Here is an 18,467-nt window from a genome sequence, read left to right as displayed (position 1 = left end):
TCATGGGCTGAGCGTTTGTGTCCATCTCAATTCATATGTTGATGACCTAACCCCTAATATGGTAATATTTGGAGGTGGAGGCTTCTGGAAGATGATTAAGGTCAGATGAAGTTGTGAGAGTAGGCGGCTCATTACGGGATTAGTGCCCTTGTAAGAGGAGGAAGAGACACCAGAGCTCTCTCTCTTTAGTCCCCTGCACTGAGGAAAACCCATGCAAAGACACAGCAAGAAGGCAGCCATCTGCAACTGGGAAGAGCGCCCTCATCAGAGCCTGACCATGCTGGCACTTCCCCCTAGACTTCCAGCCTCTAGAGCTTGAGAAATAGGTGTCTGTTGTTTAAGCCACATAGTTTGTGGCATTTTGACATCAAAGCCCAGGCTGACTAAGACAGGTGACGGGGATGGAAAGGTCAGAGGTGACAGGATCTTCAGAGAAAATCTTGAGTGGAGATGACACGGCTCTAGGTGTATGCAAGGGAAGCTGAGAATGAGACAAAGGAGCAACTGCTCAAGGTGTGATGGGCGAATGGACGCAGGCAGCTGAGTGCCAGGATACCCCAATCCAGGAGCCTGCCTTTTCTGTGTATGTCCTTATGGTCCACAAAGTGACTGGGCTCCTAAATGACTGATACATGGGCGCTATATTATACCAAGTGCCTGGAAAGAAGGGGGTTTGTCAGGGAAAGTAAAGATGAGAGGAAGGGGCACATCTTCTCTTTGGATGGTGGCAATGTAAATTCCCCATGATGGATATGCTCAGGATGCTCTGACACAGGCATGGGGACCTCATCATTTCACAGAATTGGGGTCACTGTGTGGATGTCAGGTAACACCAGTCTCATATTGACCTCAGCTGTTCCCAAGGGTTGGGGCATCTGGAGGGTCTCACACAGTGTTCTTCCAGGAACACCACAGCAAACTCAACCTAGGGAAATTAGAACATGCTGCTAAATCAACTCCTGGCTTCCCAGGAGGTTCTGTAGTAAAGAACCTGCCTGCCAATGCAGGAGACATGGGCTCAATCCCTGTGTCAGGAAGATCCCTAGAGAAGTAAATAGCAACCCACTCCAGTACTCTTGCCGGGGAAATCCTATGGACAGAGGAGCCTGGCAGGCTACAGTCCATGAGGTCACAAAGAGTCAGACAAGACTGAGCGACTAAGTACACATGCATGCTAAATCAACTCCTAGGACCCAAGAAAAAGTATGAGGTAGTGGCCACTAGAGAGGGAAAAAAATGCTCCTTTAACTCAAAGGTATTTTATCCATAAATGTAGTTTTTCCTGCCACCACTACTCATTACTCATCATATCCACAAGTGGGTACCTTTGCCCACTCCGCAGGGAAACATTGTTCAAGAATTGATTTATGGAAGTTATACAAATGTTTGTTGATCAAATGCATGAAATATTTCCTATGACCACACTGTTTGTAGTGATCAGTTCCTGTGATGCTGCAACAAGTACGGTGTGGCATTGTTAGTCCACAAGACTGTGGTTCCTGCTCACGTTGCACCTACTAGTTTAGTACACAGGGCGTGCGTGTTCCTAAGGTTCCAGGGCAGGGCTCCCAGGGATTCTGAGCAAGGACATTCTCGCTGTCTGAGCCAAGGAGCCCACCAGTGACAGTTTTCCGCCAGCTGTCTTCCATGTTGTCATCCTTGGGGAAGCAAGGGGTCAGATTCCTGAACAGGCAAGTCCAAGTCCTGCTGCTGTTGCTCACACTCTTGGTAACACTTTCCTTGCTTGGGCAGAGCTGCCATGAAGCCCAGAGCCTGAGTATTTCCAGCGGCTCTGACACTGGCCAGACAAGCAACCTGTGCCAGTGACTGACTGCCCTTGGGTCTCATTTGAAAACAAGGTCTCTGCAGGGCTCCACAGCCACAGAGGTCCCATAATCTAAGGGGGGTGGAGCAGAGGTCATGACTGGACAGTGGAGTTTCTCTGCTCAGACTTCAAACCACAGATTTCAAGAACATGGAGGTTACAAGTCAGTAACCGCAGGCTAGACTGACCAGAATTGATACTCAACATACTGCAGGCTCCCTGGACCTCTTGGAACCTCACTTTCTTCACTGTGTCTAGAGTCATGGACTCAGTCAGCTCTCGTCAATTGCTCCTATAATTTCACAACCAAGTCTCTTGGGGTCTCTGACAGCAGAGATTTCTTTGGCCATCATTTGCATCACTCCCAAACCAAGGAAAATGTTCTGGCACACACATGTGCTTATGTGTATGAAAGGGTGAGTCTTGTATGCATGCATGTATGTGTGTGAGCACTTGTCATCCATGTGTGTGAGAGTGTAGGTATAACTGGGTAGGTGTGTGTATCATAGGCTGTGGACCAGGGTGAGGACAGCCAGGAACCCAGGGTATAGTATTTAAGGGGGCACTTGCTTTCAGGGCTGATTCTGTCCTTTAATGAGCCCAAGAGTGGGACCTCCTTAAATTTTGCACTTTGCATGCTTTGGTGACTCATGCTAGTCTCAGCCTCGGTTGTGTGATGTGTCTGTATGTCCGAGTCTCTGTACACTGGTGTGTATGGGAGCGTGTGTGTGTGTGTGCATACATGTGGGTGTGAGTATGAGTGTATATGTGTGTGCACTTCTGTCTGTCTTGGCAGCTGTCATTGGGCTTTGCCCATCCAGTCAGAAACTAGGGGGCTCCTTCTTCTCATTCCCCTGGGTCAGCTTTCACTGTACCCCATGCCACCCTTCAAAAGGGAGCACCATATCACGAGAGTCCCAGTTATAGGCATGGAGCCATTCCTTTACCACTAACCTATGCCATCTGGGACACGGCATAGTTATCTGACCTCAGTTTCCTTGTCGGTAAAATGGAGCAACAGGGCTTCACCCTCCTGGCCTTGAACAACTCTGGGTCCAGGTAGCCAATTTGATGTAACAGAACCTACAAGGCTTCTGTGACATCCCATCCTCAAGTCTAGAAGGTGAGAGGTATAGAAACAGACATTCTTATACAAAGTAGGCTGCAAAACATGCCATAAAAATAAGGTACTAAAGACACTGGGGAGAAGGAGAGGAATTGTGGAAGCCTCTAAGGGGAGGTGGCATTTGAGCGGCATGTGTTAAGGATGGCTGAGATGTAGGTATCATGGATGCGAGGTCCAGCAGGCCCCCCAGCCGCCCACTGAGGCAGGAATCATGGGTCTGCTTTACTGGTGAGGGGCTCCTGAGGTCACACAGGTGCCCACTGTCTGAAAGGGATTCAGACCACATGTGCCTAGCCCGCAAGGACCCGTATCTTTGGCCACCTCCATCCAGGGGCACGGGGCTTCCCTGCTGGCTCAGACAGTAAAGAATCTGCCTGCATTGCAGGAGACCTGGGTTGGATATCTGGGTTGGGAAGATTCTCTGGAGAAGGGAATGGCAATCCATTCCAGTATTCTTGCCTCGAGAATCCCATGGACAGAGGAGCCTGGGAGACTACAGTCCATGGAGTCACAAGTGTTGGACACAACTGAGTAACTAACACACACACACGAAAACATCCAGGGTAAAGAGGTTCCCAGGCTTCTATGCAGGGCAGGCTAATGAACACACAGAAAACAGTCTGTAAATAATACAAGGCTGTGTGCAATCGTGTGTACACGGTAGGACAGTGAGTGACTTCCCGGAAGGTGGGGACAGAGAGCAGCGTGGGCAGGGGCTCACCACGCTCCTGCTTAAGCTTTCCTGGGGGGATGGATACCTTCCAGCCAAGCCGACCAGTCAGACTCCGAGGAAAGCAGCTGTGATGAAGTAATCAGGGTGGCAACTGTGTGGCTCCAGGAAGACTCTAGAGAGGGTGACACTCAACAAGAGGGTGAACCCCAAGACCCAGAGAATGTCTGTTCCAGTTGGGGGCACCTGTCCAGACAACTCTGAGGCCAGCAGGAGATGAGCGGCTTGTGGGATCTCTGGGGTGTTATCATATCCTGTGATGCAGAAGACCCTGGTTCCATCCCTGGGTTGGGAAGATTCCCTGGAGAAAGGAATGGCTTACCCACTCCAGTATTCTTACCTGGAAAATTTCATGATCAGAGGAGCCTGGTGGGCTATAATCCATGGGGTTGCAAAGAGTCGGACACAACTGAGCGACTGACACTTTCACTTTCATATCACCAGAGGACGGGGGACTGGAAGGACCCAGGTCTTGTCACTCTGCCTAAAGGGAGATGTCTTATAAAATCTGCAAATCTCTGAACACACGGGGGTTAAGCATTAGATGTGCCCAGCAAAGTTCTGATCTGGTCCACGCCGTTTGCACCTACAATTCTGCAACATTTTGCCACAAGCTGGCCAGCCACCCAGAGCCCCGGTGTACACTGTCATGGAGCTGACTGATCCAACACAGCCTCACATGCTGCCTTTCTTGAACAGTGACTTCTCCAGAGATCAGTCAGGCTCCAGAAAGCCAGATGAGGTTTATCTGTTATCAGCAACCACATGACTGCGCTGGGGTGGCTCCTGGCTATAAATGACCTTTAATGCTCCCACTGTTTGGGTTGTTAGTTTGCAGTCCTCGTCCAGACACTGAATTGTTTTGTCTGATTATTTTCAGCCCTGGTACTGTGTGTTTGATCCTTTGACAGGGAATCATAAGACTTTAGCTCCCTGCTCCAAGATGGTGCCTCTCACCCCTCTCATTTGCCTGGACTACCCTGGCACTGGGTGTCACCAGCAACGGCATGATGCTCTGCACATGGCAGGTAACATCCACAAGCGCTTGTGAAATTGGATGAAAGCTTTGACCTTCAGATTCCAGCTTGACCTCAGTGTCTCTCCTGCCCCAGCATCCTCCCCCCAGCCTCTTCCTCCAATTCGAAGTCACAGCCAGCTGCCCCGAGGACTTGTCAGGAAACCACCCCATTCCTGCCATCTCCATTTTGACAGTCATCAAGAACAATCTCAGGTTCAAGGGAAAGAGCACAACAGAGCTGGAGTCAGAAATCTCTTGCTTAGCTAATTCCAGACTTTTAAATGTCAACCAGGGTTTGCTATGGTGCCAAAGCTGGATTACTATTACACAAAGTAGGAAAATATCAGACAGAAGGTAGGGGTGGAGATTGAGAGAAGGAGAAAGAAAGCAGAAAATTCATGAATTCTTTTTTTTTGCTTAAACATATGGTTCTGGATCAATTAGGAATCAGGACTCAAGGCATGCAGGAGATGTGGGTTCTATCCCTGGGTCAGGAAAATCCTCCTGAGGAGGGCATGGCAACCCACTTCAGTATTCTTGCCTGGAGAATCCCATGGACAGAGGAGCCTGGCGGGCTACAGTTCACGGAGTCGCAGAGTTGGACTCAACTGAAGCAACTGAGCATGCACGCACACACTCAAAGCACATCTCGCTTTGGTCCTATCTCAGCTACACATACATCACAGATGCATGCTCACTCTAGTTCATCCTTTTTCTAAGGCCAATTCTACCAAAACCCTAGAATGTTCTGGATGCCAACATAAAATCCACAGACAGCCCATTCTATCATGAACCTGCTGCTTCCCCGATGATTGGGTTTTCTGGTAAAAGGAAACAAGGACTCCTTTTTCAGAGTGGATTGGGGTAGCAGCTGATCATAGCCACAGGGCTCTGAGTCAGCACTTTTCATGAATCCTTTCATTTAATCCAACACCCCTAGACTGCAGGTCTATGATTTTGTCCAAGTAGAATATTAACATGTCTGTCCTAAATCTTTTTTTCCCCTTAATTTATTTTTATTATTTCTGGCTGTGCTGGGTCTTCATTGCTGCGCTGGTTTTTCTCTAATTGTGACACGCAGGAGCTACTCTTCAGCTGCTGTGCTGGGGCTTCTCTTCTTGCAGAGCACAGGCTCTAGGGCACGTGGGCTCAGTAGTTTCAGCTCCCAGGTTCTACAGGGCAGGCTCAATAGTTAAGGCACATGGGCTTAGTTGCTCTGTGGAATGTGGGATCTTCCTGGACTAGGGATCGAACCTGTGTCTCCTGCACTAGAAGGCGATTCTTTCCCACTGAGCCACCAGGGAAACCCTGTCCTAAATCTTAACTGGAGCAAAATTTTGACACAGGGTTTCGAGTTACACATGGAGAGTTTCACAGGAAGTGCTAAAACCGTGTCTTGTTTGAACATCTGTCCTGGAGAATTTAGAAGGACTCTTCTCCCCAGGTATCCATGTATCGGAACAGGGGAAAATTCTTGAGTAGTTGCTATGTGCCAGGTGAGGAAACTGGTTTCACTTTCAGTGTTTCCTAGAAGTCCTGCAATATGCCCGTCTTTTATACAGGGGAAACTCTCCCCAGAAAGACAACTGACTTGCCTAAAATCACACAGCAAGAAAGCAGCAGGGTCAGGCTCACGGGCAAAGCCCCTCTGGAGGCACCCCCTCAACCGCCTTCAGAGATGGAAAGGAATTCATTCACAGGACCTGGCTTCACAGTGACTTCAAAAGTCCTTCGCCCTCTTGACACCTCACAGCCAGCCCTGAGTTGATCTGAGGAATAATAGTTCTCTCAAAGAAGCCAAGGAATCAAAATGCAACACACACAGTGGGCCCTGGGTGTGTGCAAACACGCAGTTCACACGATGACAGCAGATTAAGCTGTTTGTCCCTCAAATGCGTCACCCAACCAGCTCCCAACCACTCTGCTGTGTGGGCCTGACAGTAGCAATACATCCCGGTGGACTAATTAGCACTAACGACTCAGGTCACTCCAAGGCCACTTAGGGAAACAAGTGCAGAAGAGAACACGGAGGAGTGCTGGAGCTGAGGACAGGAGAGAAAAGGAACAGAGTTAGAGAAGAAGGGGGTCCATCCATGTCTCTGCAAAAGGCATAATTCGTAGAAGACTGTCACAGAGTAAAGTAAGTCAGAAAGAGAAAAACAAATATTGTACATTAACACACACACGTGGAATCTAGAAAAATGGTAGAGATGATCTCATTTGCAGGGCAGAAATAGAAACACAGACATAGAGAACAAGCGTATGGAAACCAAGGGGGAAAGGGCTGGGTGGGATGAGTTGGGAGATCTGTGATTGACATATATACGCTGCCATGTAACAAATAGATAACTAATGAGGACTTACTGTATAGCACGGGGAACCCTACTCAGCGCTCTGTGGTGACCTGAATGGGAAGGAAATCCAAAAACGAGGGGATCTATGTATATGTATGGCTGATTCACCTTACTGTACAGCAGAAACGAACACAACATTGTCAAGCAACTATACGCCAATAAAAATTTTTAAAAGGAAGGGAGGGAAGAAGTAGTTTTGTCTCTCCATGTCTTTCTCTGCTTAAATCAAAGATGGGTTTGCTTCTGAGAAATGCAAGCAGCCAGGAGCTGGGCAGTTGCATTCCACAGCAAAAAGGGACAAAACAACTCCCTTTCCAGCTCCTGGTACAAGTGGAACCTTGGCTGAAGCGCCAAAGGAGCAGATGACTTAATTTTGAACTCTTGAGTGAGAGGAACCCTCAGGAAGCAGAAGAGGGAATGAACCTAAACTTGGGGAAATAAGATCTGGTATCCCAAGGGCTCCCCACTTGCTGCCCACGGAGAGGGCACCCAGCAACCACCCCTGACTTTGTGATTTGGTCTTCCCAGTAATTCTGAACCTGTGTCCATCATTTCCACTAATTTATTAGTCTCTGAAATGTAGCCAAGCAGGCAGGCCCAGTGGGGTTTGGAAATGCCAAGGAAGCAAGTTCCCTGATGGTCTATGATTTATGGAGGTACTTGTGCAAGTGTTAGTCGTCCAGTCGTGTCTGACTCTTTGCAAGTCCATGGACTGTAGCCCGCTAAGCTCCTCTGTCCCTGGAATTCTCCAGGCAAGGATACTGGAGTGGGTTCTCATTCCCTTCTCCAGGGGATCTTCGTGACACAGGGATCGAACCTGGGTCTCCTGCATTGCAGGCAGAGTCTTTACCACTGGTGCCACCTGGGAAGCCCAAAGGGTCATGCTCTAGGTGAGACTTAAATTCACAACCTCGGCATTGCTCTGCATATACTGCTGTGTAAGTACCGTGCGCTGAAGGATTGCACCGCTGGAGCTCTGAGGTTCTTGAGGGTAGCCGCTCTTTTTGATGCAGGTGGAAACATGGCAGCACTGGAGGGGATGTGTTAAAAGAAAGCACCCTCTCTCTGCTTTTCCTGAGTGGCTGACCATCTTCTTCCTCCTCACAGGACCTCCAGGAGGGACATCCAGATAGGGACCACTGCCCCCATTTTGCAGATGGGAAGACTGAGAATAGTCTGTTTTAACTGAGTTGGAGCTTTAGGGACGGTGATAAGGAAACCAAGCCAACAGACTGATGGTCCTATCTGATTCTATTGGTAAGAATCCTTGAGCCTCCTGCCCCAAGATGCTGGCCTAAGTTCCCAATAGAGTTGCAGGCGTGAAGCCATCTAGCGATGCGGGGAGTTTTGATGAGCTGGACTTTGAGAAAGAAGACAGTGGAGAGGGAGCTGCAGACACATCAGCCTCACTGAGCACGAGTGCTCCTCTCTTCTGTAAAAATGTCCGTAACACACCTGCCTGGTGGCTCCTGAGAATTAAATGAGATGATGGATGTGCTCACTCCCAGCAGAATTCCACACCTGCAATAGCCCTCAGAGATAAAATATTCAGAACTTACATTTACCAAGGGCTCCCTAAGTGCCACGGTGTGCTCAGCACTGTGTATCGCACCTCTTTCTTTGGATACGAATGAGGCATAGGCAGAGCTGCCGCAGCCGTGGGCAGGCTGTGCGGAGCCTTGATGATCCTTGGCATTTTCCATGGTATTCAGGACCTCCGGAGGACCCTCCAGCATTAACACAGAAACAAGACCCACATATCACTGGAGGACCCCTGAATTTCCCTCCCTTTGATCTGAGACATGCCGTGGCAAGGAGACACTGGTGTGTACCCAGGCCCTTTGTCCTTCGTGGGGAAGAAGCCCCAGTCAAAGTAAAGCCCATACTTAGTGTCCAAAGGTGGTTTAAAACAGAAACCTTTCTACCATGATTTTTCTGATCCATAGTGCCGGTAAGAGACATTTGCTCATGTGGCCCACCTGACCAAGGGAGGGGTCTGGAGGGGTTTTAAGAAACCCCCAAAGACTTGTCAGCCCTGACTCTGGACCTCAGTGACTAAACATAACACAACAAGTTTAGCTGCTCTGTCGTGTCCGACTCTGCGATCCCAAGGACTGTAGCCCACCAGGCTCCTCTGTCCATGGGATTCTCCAGGCAAGAATACTGGAGTGGGTTGCCATTTCCCTCTCCAGGGGATCTTCCCGACCCAGGAATCGAAGCTGGATTTCCTACATTGACAGGTGGGTTCTTTACCACTGAGCCACCAGGGACGACCCAGTATACAATTAAGAACACAGATAAATAAGGAATTGTGGATGCCCCTGCCCACTCCACCCTGATCCAGAAATTCTACCGTAGGGTCACTGACCATGGACTGGAGGAACCGAGATTCGCCTGGGAGGGTGAAGTTTTCAGGAACAAGGAGACCCTTGGACTGCGCTTTCTATACTCTTTCTTCCAAAAAAGAAACACCTAGCACGTCTGTTGGAAGCAGGCATTGCACCTACTTCCTAGGCAGAATGTCTTTTTAACTTCGTCTCCAAAAGAACCTGAGCCAAGGTGTTCTAGAAAGAATCCTCCCCACCAAAGAGCTCTGAGTGGGAGGTTGCATCCTCCTCTTTTTTGAAGGAGCTTTACACCCCCAAGTTGTATCTCTGAAGGGAGTGAAGGCTCCTGGGGGCTGAGACACAGTCTTTCGCCCAATCTCAACTAAAACAAAAGCAAACTGTAGCCTGGAATGGGAGGGGCACGCTCCCCTCCCTCCTCCTTTTAAAATCATCTTTTTTCCCCCCTTAAATGAAATTGTGTCTTTTATCTCTTTGTGTACTCAGAACCTCAGAGCTCAAAGCTTTCTCAGCACAACTGAGAAGTCAGTACCTCTTGGATTGATAAATAGAGCAGCTTTAAAATGCTTAGAACTGAAGACAGACCAACTGTGGCGAGAGAAAGTAAACACATCCCCGCATCAGTCAACCCTAGCAAGCTCCTCGCTGAGATTACAAACTGCAATTCCTGCCTGAGCTGGTGAGGATGCTGGAGCAGACTGGGGCGGGGTTGCGGGGGGCAGAGCCACAGAGCAGCCTCCTCTGCTTCTTAGTCATGTCCCAGAGGAGATGGGTCACCTGGGAGTCGTCTCAGGACCGGTTTGGATGTTCCTAAGCATAGCCGGCTCTGCCAACTGGTTTCACGCCCGAAAATGTCCCAAGAGAAAAAGGAACCCCGCTTCTTTCTTTTGATCTCAAGGGGTTTCTCTTCCTTACCCCTACTTTCTCTGTGTGCAGGTGAAATTCGCCAGTGAGAGAACTGGATTTTTTCACAAAATAGACTGTGATCGCTACATAATTTGATATGAATATTTGAGGAAATTTTCCCATGAAAAATCCATACTTTAAACACTCTCTCCCCAAACATACACACACAAATTGTTTTTATGAGAACCAATTAATAAATGCTAATCCATCCAGGCATATCTCCACTAAATTACTCTTTCATTTAATTGCAGGGGAATTTTCCATTACTAAACTCTCCCTTGCTGATTTTTTTTTGCATTATTTATACATTATTTCAGTTTCACTAATAGTGAGGTTGGTATGCGATATTATCTGCTGTTTGTAAGTTTTAAATTTCTTTTCATTTAACGTGTTTCCTCATTCTTGTCGCTCCACGTAATACGGGAGAAACATCATTAAAAGCAGACAAGATTTTAAACATAAATGATGGAAACAGGCACTGGCTGAAATGAACCTGACAGGACAGTATCATGTCTGATAACTGCTCTGATTTCAGGCATGCGTGGGTGTGCGGGAGCGTGTGTCTCCACTTTGGATTAATGTGGAAATGTTTTCCTATGTCAGTGAGTCACAAGTCAATCCACGGAAAAGATTGTGGGTTCAGAACTAGGAATGATCCCAGGGGCTTTAATAATAAAAATAAACAACACTTAAATCTCTTTATAAGCCACCAGAGCACAATGTCTCTTTTCTTGCTTCCTTTTCGTGGGCACCAAATCCAAACTTTGATGTCTAGACACCCCAAAATTGGACCAGCCAGTCCCCAAAGATCCTGCCTTTTTATGCATGAACAAGTGGGGGTTCTGGTGATGGTGAGGGTGTAGGGAATGTGGTTGAGATCATATTCAAAAGGACGTGTTTTAAGGTAGGATTTTGATTTCCTTATATTGAATGGCAAAGTTTCCAAGTACCTGGCTACCTTCATTTCTGAAATGAGTTCTTTCTTTTTCCTCTCCAATCACCTTCTTCCCTTCTAGGCTCCCCTCCCTCATTGTCTCCTTTCAGGGTCTTTCTTTTTCTCTTTAGTCTCTCCCTTCTTTTTCTTTCACACGAACACATTCTAAGGGATGTGAATGATTAAACTGTTTACTCCGAGATTTGAGGTTTAGGTATGAAAAGTCATGTCACCGTAAGTAAAGTTTCACCTTTATACCCAACTCTATCAATAATTACAGAGCAAGGATGACGGTTAGTAAATCTTTCTTACAATTTGCTCTTACAAAAATGATACCATTTATTCTGAGGGTACTGAGCTCCCTTGATCTTACTTTTCACAAATTTAATTACAAAGCTGAGTAACCTCCAAAATGAAGTCAGTATATAAAGGGATGTATTTTCCTGGGAAAAGGCATACACATAAACCACGTGCCATATTAAAATTCAAGATTCGAGGCCATAAATAGAAAGTTTTGACATGTAGTTATAATGGTAGGTGCTCCCCTCTGAACCAAAATATCTCTTAATAATTAAATTTCTGAGATTAATTTGTGTGGTTTTTTTTTTCCCCCTCCACTTCCTTTGTCCTCCTCAGTAAAATTAGGTACAGTCCTTTTGGGTATAGACTGATAAAATTAATTAACTTTCCTTCCACCCTGAAAATGTCCCAAATAAATGCTTCCAATAGACATCAAAAAAGTGTCAATTAGAAATAATTACTTCTTATCAATCAGTGGGGCAATTAAAGTGACAAAGCTTGAAAAGATACTTATCTTAAAACTAATTCACAAGGTAGCTAAATTATCTCCTAATTAACTTGCTTGGAGCAGGGTTGGAGGATGGACCATCTCCAAACAAAGATGAATTGAGGAACCCCAATGCCTCTTTATGTTCCTCAAGACCTTTTCTCATCCCTAGACCTTATTTTCAACCCAGGCAACAAACCTGGGAAGAAAACAGTTTCTTGGCTTCTCCTTTTTAAAACCGAGAGGAGGGTATGGGGGGGGCTTTCCGTCTGTGATCTAAGGAAGTTAGAGAAACACTCTTTCCTTCATGGAAAGTCTCATCTTACTTCTTGAATAATATATTTTCAGGAGTTGGGGGAAGAGGATTTCTGAAAAGTTACTGTGCATAGCTTTTAATAACAACCTGCTTGCTTTTTTTTAACTGAGCCCTCTTCCTCACGGATGTAGTACTGTTTATATTCTAATACTTAGGTGGCATCTTTTACTCTTTAAAGAAAAGTTCTTGCTCGGGATCTCTGTTCCTTGATGCTACAAAACTCCGGGTGGATTTTACGGACCGTTCATCCCATCGCTGACCATCGGCAAATCAGACTCATTCACTCTTCGCTCTCTACATCCCTTCAGAATAAAACAGTAGGGAGGAAAAAAGAAATTTTAAAGATCCCCCTGCGGAGCAAGATCAGCCTGGGGTGAGCCGCAGTAGCGGGGGCGGCAGAGGCCGAGCAAAACTTTTCTCAGCGCGTTTCGTTCTATCTGAAACGGTGAGCTGGGCCTCGCTCCCGCGAAAAGATCCCGCCGGCCGCCTTCACCCCATTTTGCTCCAGGGAAAAGCTTCAAGAAGGCTTCTCCAGGCAAAGTCCAGGCAGAGCCATGAACTCAGAAAGGGAGAAAGAAGGAAATCTCTAAGACCAACGAGGGAAATGGGCTTATAAAAAACTGGAGGGCTCAGCTTGTGAATTTAGTTCTAAATACAGACAATCGTGTCAAGTGATTGGAAAGACGGAGGGTCTCTCACTCAGATTTACCTAGAGAGGATTTGGAAAAGAAACAGGGGACAGCCTTGAATCTTTTGAGCTATGCTTTAAGCAATTTTCTTCTGTTTCATTAGCATTAAATTAAACTATAGGAGAAAGCCTTTCTCTCTCTCTCAGACTTATTTTATTTGTTTTGGGGAGAGGATTGAAGAAGTCCCCTCTAGACAGAAAATACTTCTGTCCCAGGCCCTGCCTGCGATAGGGGCGAAACCGCTCCCTCCCCAAACCCAAAGGCGATTGCTTCCGAGCTAATGGAAAAGCAGGGTCTCTTCATCTGGGTTTGGGGCTGATTAAAAATAAAGTAAAAATAAATTGTGCCCTTTCTTCTGTCCCTCTTGATTTCCATGTATTCTAACGAGCGCTTCCGTAATGACAATCAGTAGTGAAAACAAAATCCAGCCAACCCGAGGGACCGTGACATCGTCTTATTTCTCACGCAGCGACAGAGAGGAAAAGGTCTGGTCCAGGACTGTAAATTCGAGGACCGAGAGAGAGCACCCACTCTTATCACCGCCAGAGCGGTCAGGGGAAAGTCGGCTGTGGCTTAAGGGTAGAAAGAAACCCGGAGCGGAGCAGAAGCTGCGGAACCAGCCTGGCGTGGGATCCAGCACCTGACGCCGCGCCGCGCGCTCGGCCTGGGAGACCAGTCCTGATTCTGAGGCGAGGGCGACGTGTGTCGTTACACCCGCATTAGGCTAAAGACTAGGAGACTGAAACCTGGTTCTGGTCCCAGAAAGTGGTCAAGGAGCTTTTATGACGCCTGGGCGCGGAGTGAGGAGTGCCAGGCGCTCCGCTGGGTCTCCTGGCTCGCCGACCCCGCCGCTCCCGGGAGCATTGGTGAGATTTCCACTCCGCTCCCCGAAGGCCGGGCGCCCGCAGAGCGGGGCCAGGACTGCGGTGGCCTCGCTCACCTCCGGCCACCGGGATCGGGAGGGAGCGTGCTGCTGACTCAGTCTCCGGTGGTGGAGCGAACCCGAATGAGAAACCTTCGGGCGTGCACAGGGGTCCCCGCGCCTGTGTCGGTGGATCCTCCGCCTCCAGTCCCAGAGCACCGCGGCGCTCTGGGCTAAATTGAGATCTCAGCCGCGCGCAGCGCCCGATGCGACCCTCCTTATTATAACAAATGTCCCGCTTGCCGAGCGGGACTTCATATTCGCCGAGAATTCATCTGAAATATTGATTTCCTCTCACTCCACCGGCCCAAATCGATAGCGTTGCGCCCTGGCCCCATAAATCGCCTTCCCCGCGGCTGGCCCGGCTCCATCCATCACCGCGGACCGGGCCGTGACTCCTGCTCGCTGTCCACACTTGCTGAGGGCCCGGCGGGCCATGCCCACTGTGCCGACCGGCCCCAGCCCTGCGGCTCCTTCCTGGCACAGACCACCCCGACCTAAGCCCGGAGGTCTCGGAGAGTCAGCGCCGCGGCCAGGGACCCCGAGCGCTTTTGAAGGCCGTGGACCCGGATGCCGGTGGGGAGCGGGATTCGGCCCGCGGAGGACTCAGTCCTCGCCCTGCCGGATGCCCCGCACGCGGGTCCCCTACTGACCGGTGTTGAGCAAGGAGGAGTCCGATAGCCCTCCAGTGCGCTCACGGCTCCTGGGCCCCGGACCGCGGGCTTCTCTCGTGTGGGCTGGAGAAGTGCGCGGGGCTCAGGGTCCCGCCCGGGGAGCCTCAGGAGACAGCTGCGCGCACCCGGGGACGAGGGCTTAGAGGTCGGGAGCAGGGGAGCTGCAAGTCCAGCAGGGGCGCGGCGTAGGGCCTGAGAGCGCGCAGGGTGGCCACTCTGACGGGCCAGGCGAGAGGCGGATGGGACGCGAAGGACACTCCTCTGACCCCACGGAGAGCTCCTCGCCCCTCCCGGTGGTCATCAGAAACCCAGGCCTGGGGAGGTCGGTTCCGCCGGGCCGAGGGGAGACCTCAGGGCCCAAGAGAGTGGCGAGGCGGCCGCTGCGGAGAGCCAGGCCCGAGGCGTCCCCAGCTGCGCCCCCACGCAAGGGGTCCACTGAGCCGCGAGCCCCACCGACCCGAACGCACGCACGGACGCACAGCGACGCGGGGGCTCCGGGGGTCCCCGGCCACGCCGCGTTCTTACCGGATCTAATGGAGTTGTGAGGCATCCCGGAGAGTCGCTCGCAGCCCGCCGAGGGCTCAGGGCTTCCTCACGCAGGTCCGCGCCGCACCCGCCGCCACGCCGCTGCCCTGCACAGACCCGGGCACGGCTATGAGATTCCGGCCAGCCGCCTTAGACCTCCTCCCCAGGCCCTACCCAGAGGCTTTCATCGCCAGGCAGGGGTCGCAGGATTTTCAGGCTAAGAGTGGCCAACCTCAGGCCGGCCTAACCCATGAGCCTGTCCGGAAGAGCCGGCATTGGGGTCCGCTGGGCAGCGCCAAACTCTAACCCGGGGCCCTCCGCTCGGCTGCCCCAGCCTCATCCAGTTTAACTTGAGAGAGAAAAGGCTGCTGGGCTTCCTGGGACCCTCTCCCTTCTCGAATCACCCCTCTCTCCCACTCAGCTTTCAGCCAACCCCTGGGCGGCATACCTGGCCGGCCGGCCACAGGCCCTCACTGCCCGGGTCCGCCCTCGAGGGTGCCCTGGACCCCGTGTCTCTCCTCCTTCCGAAGTTTGTTCCCATCCACCCGGCATCGCCGACTGGTTTTATCCCGCCGGGGCCCGGAGAGATGGGTCTGGAGAGGCTCGCAGGCCGCCGATTGGCTGGCTGGGTGCGGGAAGGGGAGGATTTTGCAAGGGGGACATGGCTGAGTGGACTCAGGAGTTAGAAACATTCGCTGGAGCTTCTGTTTCCAGTGGAGAGAGGAGAGAGAGGCAGCTGAGCCCTAACTCAGCAGGCCTGGAAAGATCTGAGGAGTGTGCGATGGAGGCTTTAGAGCTTGAGGACAGGGGTCTCTGGGAACCTCTGGGGCCAGTGAAGCCCGCCACCTTTCTTGCTCCCTGAGGAATTTGAACTTGGGGAAAGAGTTCAGAGGACAGGCCTAGCTGAGGGCCTAGATTGCCTAGATAACAACTCAACCTGGAAGTATGTTATAAAGGGACGGGGCGAGCTGACCTTTGACTTGTCTGCAGGAATCAGCAGCCTCAGGGGAGCAGGGGTAAGAAGGGTTGGATAAGAAGAGCTCTCTGGGTGGAGATGAGAAGCCCTTGGTGGGGGCAAAAGCTTCCTCCCCTTCTTCATTGCTCTCCTCTTCTGTTGAGGAAGCAGATACATGGATGGCTGTGTGGGTGAACCAATGTCCTACAGAGCCAGCAGGGTGTTCCCACACTGAGGCCTGCTCTGGACTCAGGGTTACAGCTTGGGGGAGAGTGATGCTTGTAACTGGGAGGGGTTACTCTGGGATGCAGAGGCCAGAGCCACTAGGGTGAGAGGGAAGGGATGAGGCAGAGGAAACAGGGGTAATGCAGGAGTGTGTGTGCACATGTTTGAATAGCACACACATACACACGCATACAACATCCCACAAAAGGTTTCAGGTTAATCCATTTCCTCCTCCTGCCCAGCCTTGCTTTTTCTGGATTTAGCAGAAATGAATCATTCTATGAATAGAAAAAGAATATGTATGTCCTGAAATGGGTCCTCCACCCCTACATGTGACTTGAAACAAAAAACAATTGGTGCTCTATTGTTTTAAGTGCTTCTCGAAAATTGTTACTTAAGATTGCTCTGTGGTTTCACAATGTTCAGATATTCTGCTTCTCTAGTCAGACCTCCCCCCAACTCCACTCTCACCCCAGAGAGAGAGAGCAAAGAAGGGTGTCGGGATCAAAGTGGACCTGGGTATAGGTCCCACAGACCCCTCTGCCCTGCCTCAGCCAGTTTGCTACTCTGATGCCTGCCCTCTTGTCTGTAGCGGAGCTGTGGAGTGTGGAGGCCTCTCAGAGACAGTCCGCCCGAGCTCCCCTCCTGCCTGGGGTTGGGGGAGGGCAGTGCTCCATCCAGGGTGAGCCCGATAAGCCCTCACCCAAACAGTTCTGCAAACCTCAGGAGATCTGCCCAGGCCGAGGGGCTGACAGGTACCAATAACTTTTAAAAGGCACACATTCAGTCTTGCCAATGCTTTCCTCCTGCTCAGCAAAACAAAGCCCCGTCTCCCTCTTTGCTTTTAGAAAAATTTCTCAGAGGACAAAAACAGCAAGTTATTGAAACATTCAGGTCGCAGTTGTGAGTTCGTGTTTTAAAAAATTCATTTTACTATGACAAATTAATCTGCACATCTGCACACCTTGAGAACAGCCCACCCTCAGACTGGGGTGACAGTGGGTTACCAAGAGAAGGCACCACGGACGAGTTCTTCCAAAGCCAAGAGCCAACAGGCAGTGAGAACACAGTGAGCTCCGTTGCCTCTGGGTCTGGTTCTGCTTTCTAATTACAATGGGAAATAAGGCCTGGGTTCCCTGCTACTTTCTAATTCTTTTCAACCAAGGCCAAGGAAATGGTTATTAACCAGTATCCTGATTTTTTGCAAAAGGAAGCTCAAAAAAAACCCCATATATATATACATATACATACACACAATTTTCCCAGGTGGTGCAGTGGTGAAGAATCCACCTGCTAATGCAAAAGATGCAGGAGATGCAAGACGTGGGTTCAATCACTGGGTCAGGAAGTTCCCCCCTGGAGGAGGAAATAGCAACCCACTCCATTATTCTTGCCTGGAAAATTCCATGGACAGAGGGGCCTAGAGGTCTATAGACCATGGGGTCACAAAGAATCAGATACAACTCTGCATGCATGCCATTTGCTCCACAAAGTTTGTATATTTATATTAATAATTATATACACATAATTTTGAAAATGGCTTTTATCACAGTTTTTTCTCAAACAGGAAAACTCCATGATCCTTTTAGTTAAGCATGAACATCTCAAGCCTTCCTTTGATGTAATTACAATTTCCAAATAACTTTAGCATGCTAAGATGCTCAGAGCAATGGGAAATTTAGTACATTCTTTCAAAACCCAACACCTTCTCCTGCCCTTCTCAGATGTGATGTCCATAAGCCTTTCATATCGACACTATCATCTGGCAGTGTGTGGTTTAAACCCAGTTATGATTTTTTAAACTCAGTGTTTTTCCAAGAAAATTTAATTATTTGCCTATATGAAAATCAATAGGGAAGAGAGAGTAACTTTGGTTTCCTTTAAAAATCTGGCAGATGTGGCCACAGATCTGAGTGTTTCTTTGTGGAAATGAATTGTCTGCTGTTCAACATTCCAAGAGGTTAATATACATCCCAGGTGGCTGCCTAACCCCCGTGAGTCTTCTGAGACTTTTAAATTCCAAGTTGATCCACGGAACCTTCCAAAGGGGGTCTGTCTTTCCACAATTCAGCTGAAATCCACCCAGCTGGGGATGAGACTGAGGACATTCCCTAGACGTGGGGTTTGGGGTGCTAA

General features: G+C 49.5%; 1 protein-coding gene across 6 annotated transcripts in view; it reads right to left on the bottom strand.

Moving 5' to 3' along the window:
- The window catches only part of PAX8 (paired box 8), a 65,617-nt gene extending 49,885 nt beyond the window's left edge, over positions 1–15,732 (bottom strand). For 3 of the 6 annotated variants that reach the window (XM_069580369.1, XM_069580371.1, XM_069580373.1), the window contains exons 1-2: positions 15,600–15,722; positions 15,152–15,258 (exon numbers count right to left, since the gene is read on the bottom strand). In XM_069580369.1, the coding sequence (XP_069436470.1) occupies positions 15,152–15,176 (25 nt within the window). In that variant the 5' untranslated portion in view covers positions 15,177–15,258; positions 15,600–15,722. Of the gene's footprint in view, positions 1–15,151; positions 15,259–15,599 lie in introns of all 6 variants that reach the window. The other 3 variants (XM_069580370.1, XM_069580374.1, XM_069580372.1) reach the window with 2 other exon arrangements.
- Between the last annotated feature and the right edge of the window lie 2,735 nt (positions 15,733–18,467).

Source organism: Ovis canadensis, chromosome 3 (genome assembly GCF_042477335.2).
Source record: "Ovis canadensis isolate MfBH-ARS-UI-01 breed Bighorn chromosome 3, ARS-UI_OviCan_v2, whole genome shotgun sequence".
In the NCBI taxonomy this organism is placed as follows: Eukaryota; Metazoa; Chordata; class Mammalia; order Artiodactyla; family Bovidae; genus Ovis; species Ovis canadensis.
Note: the sequence above shows the minus strand (reverse complement) of the source record. Positions and strands in the feature narration are given on the sequence as shown.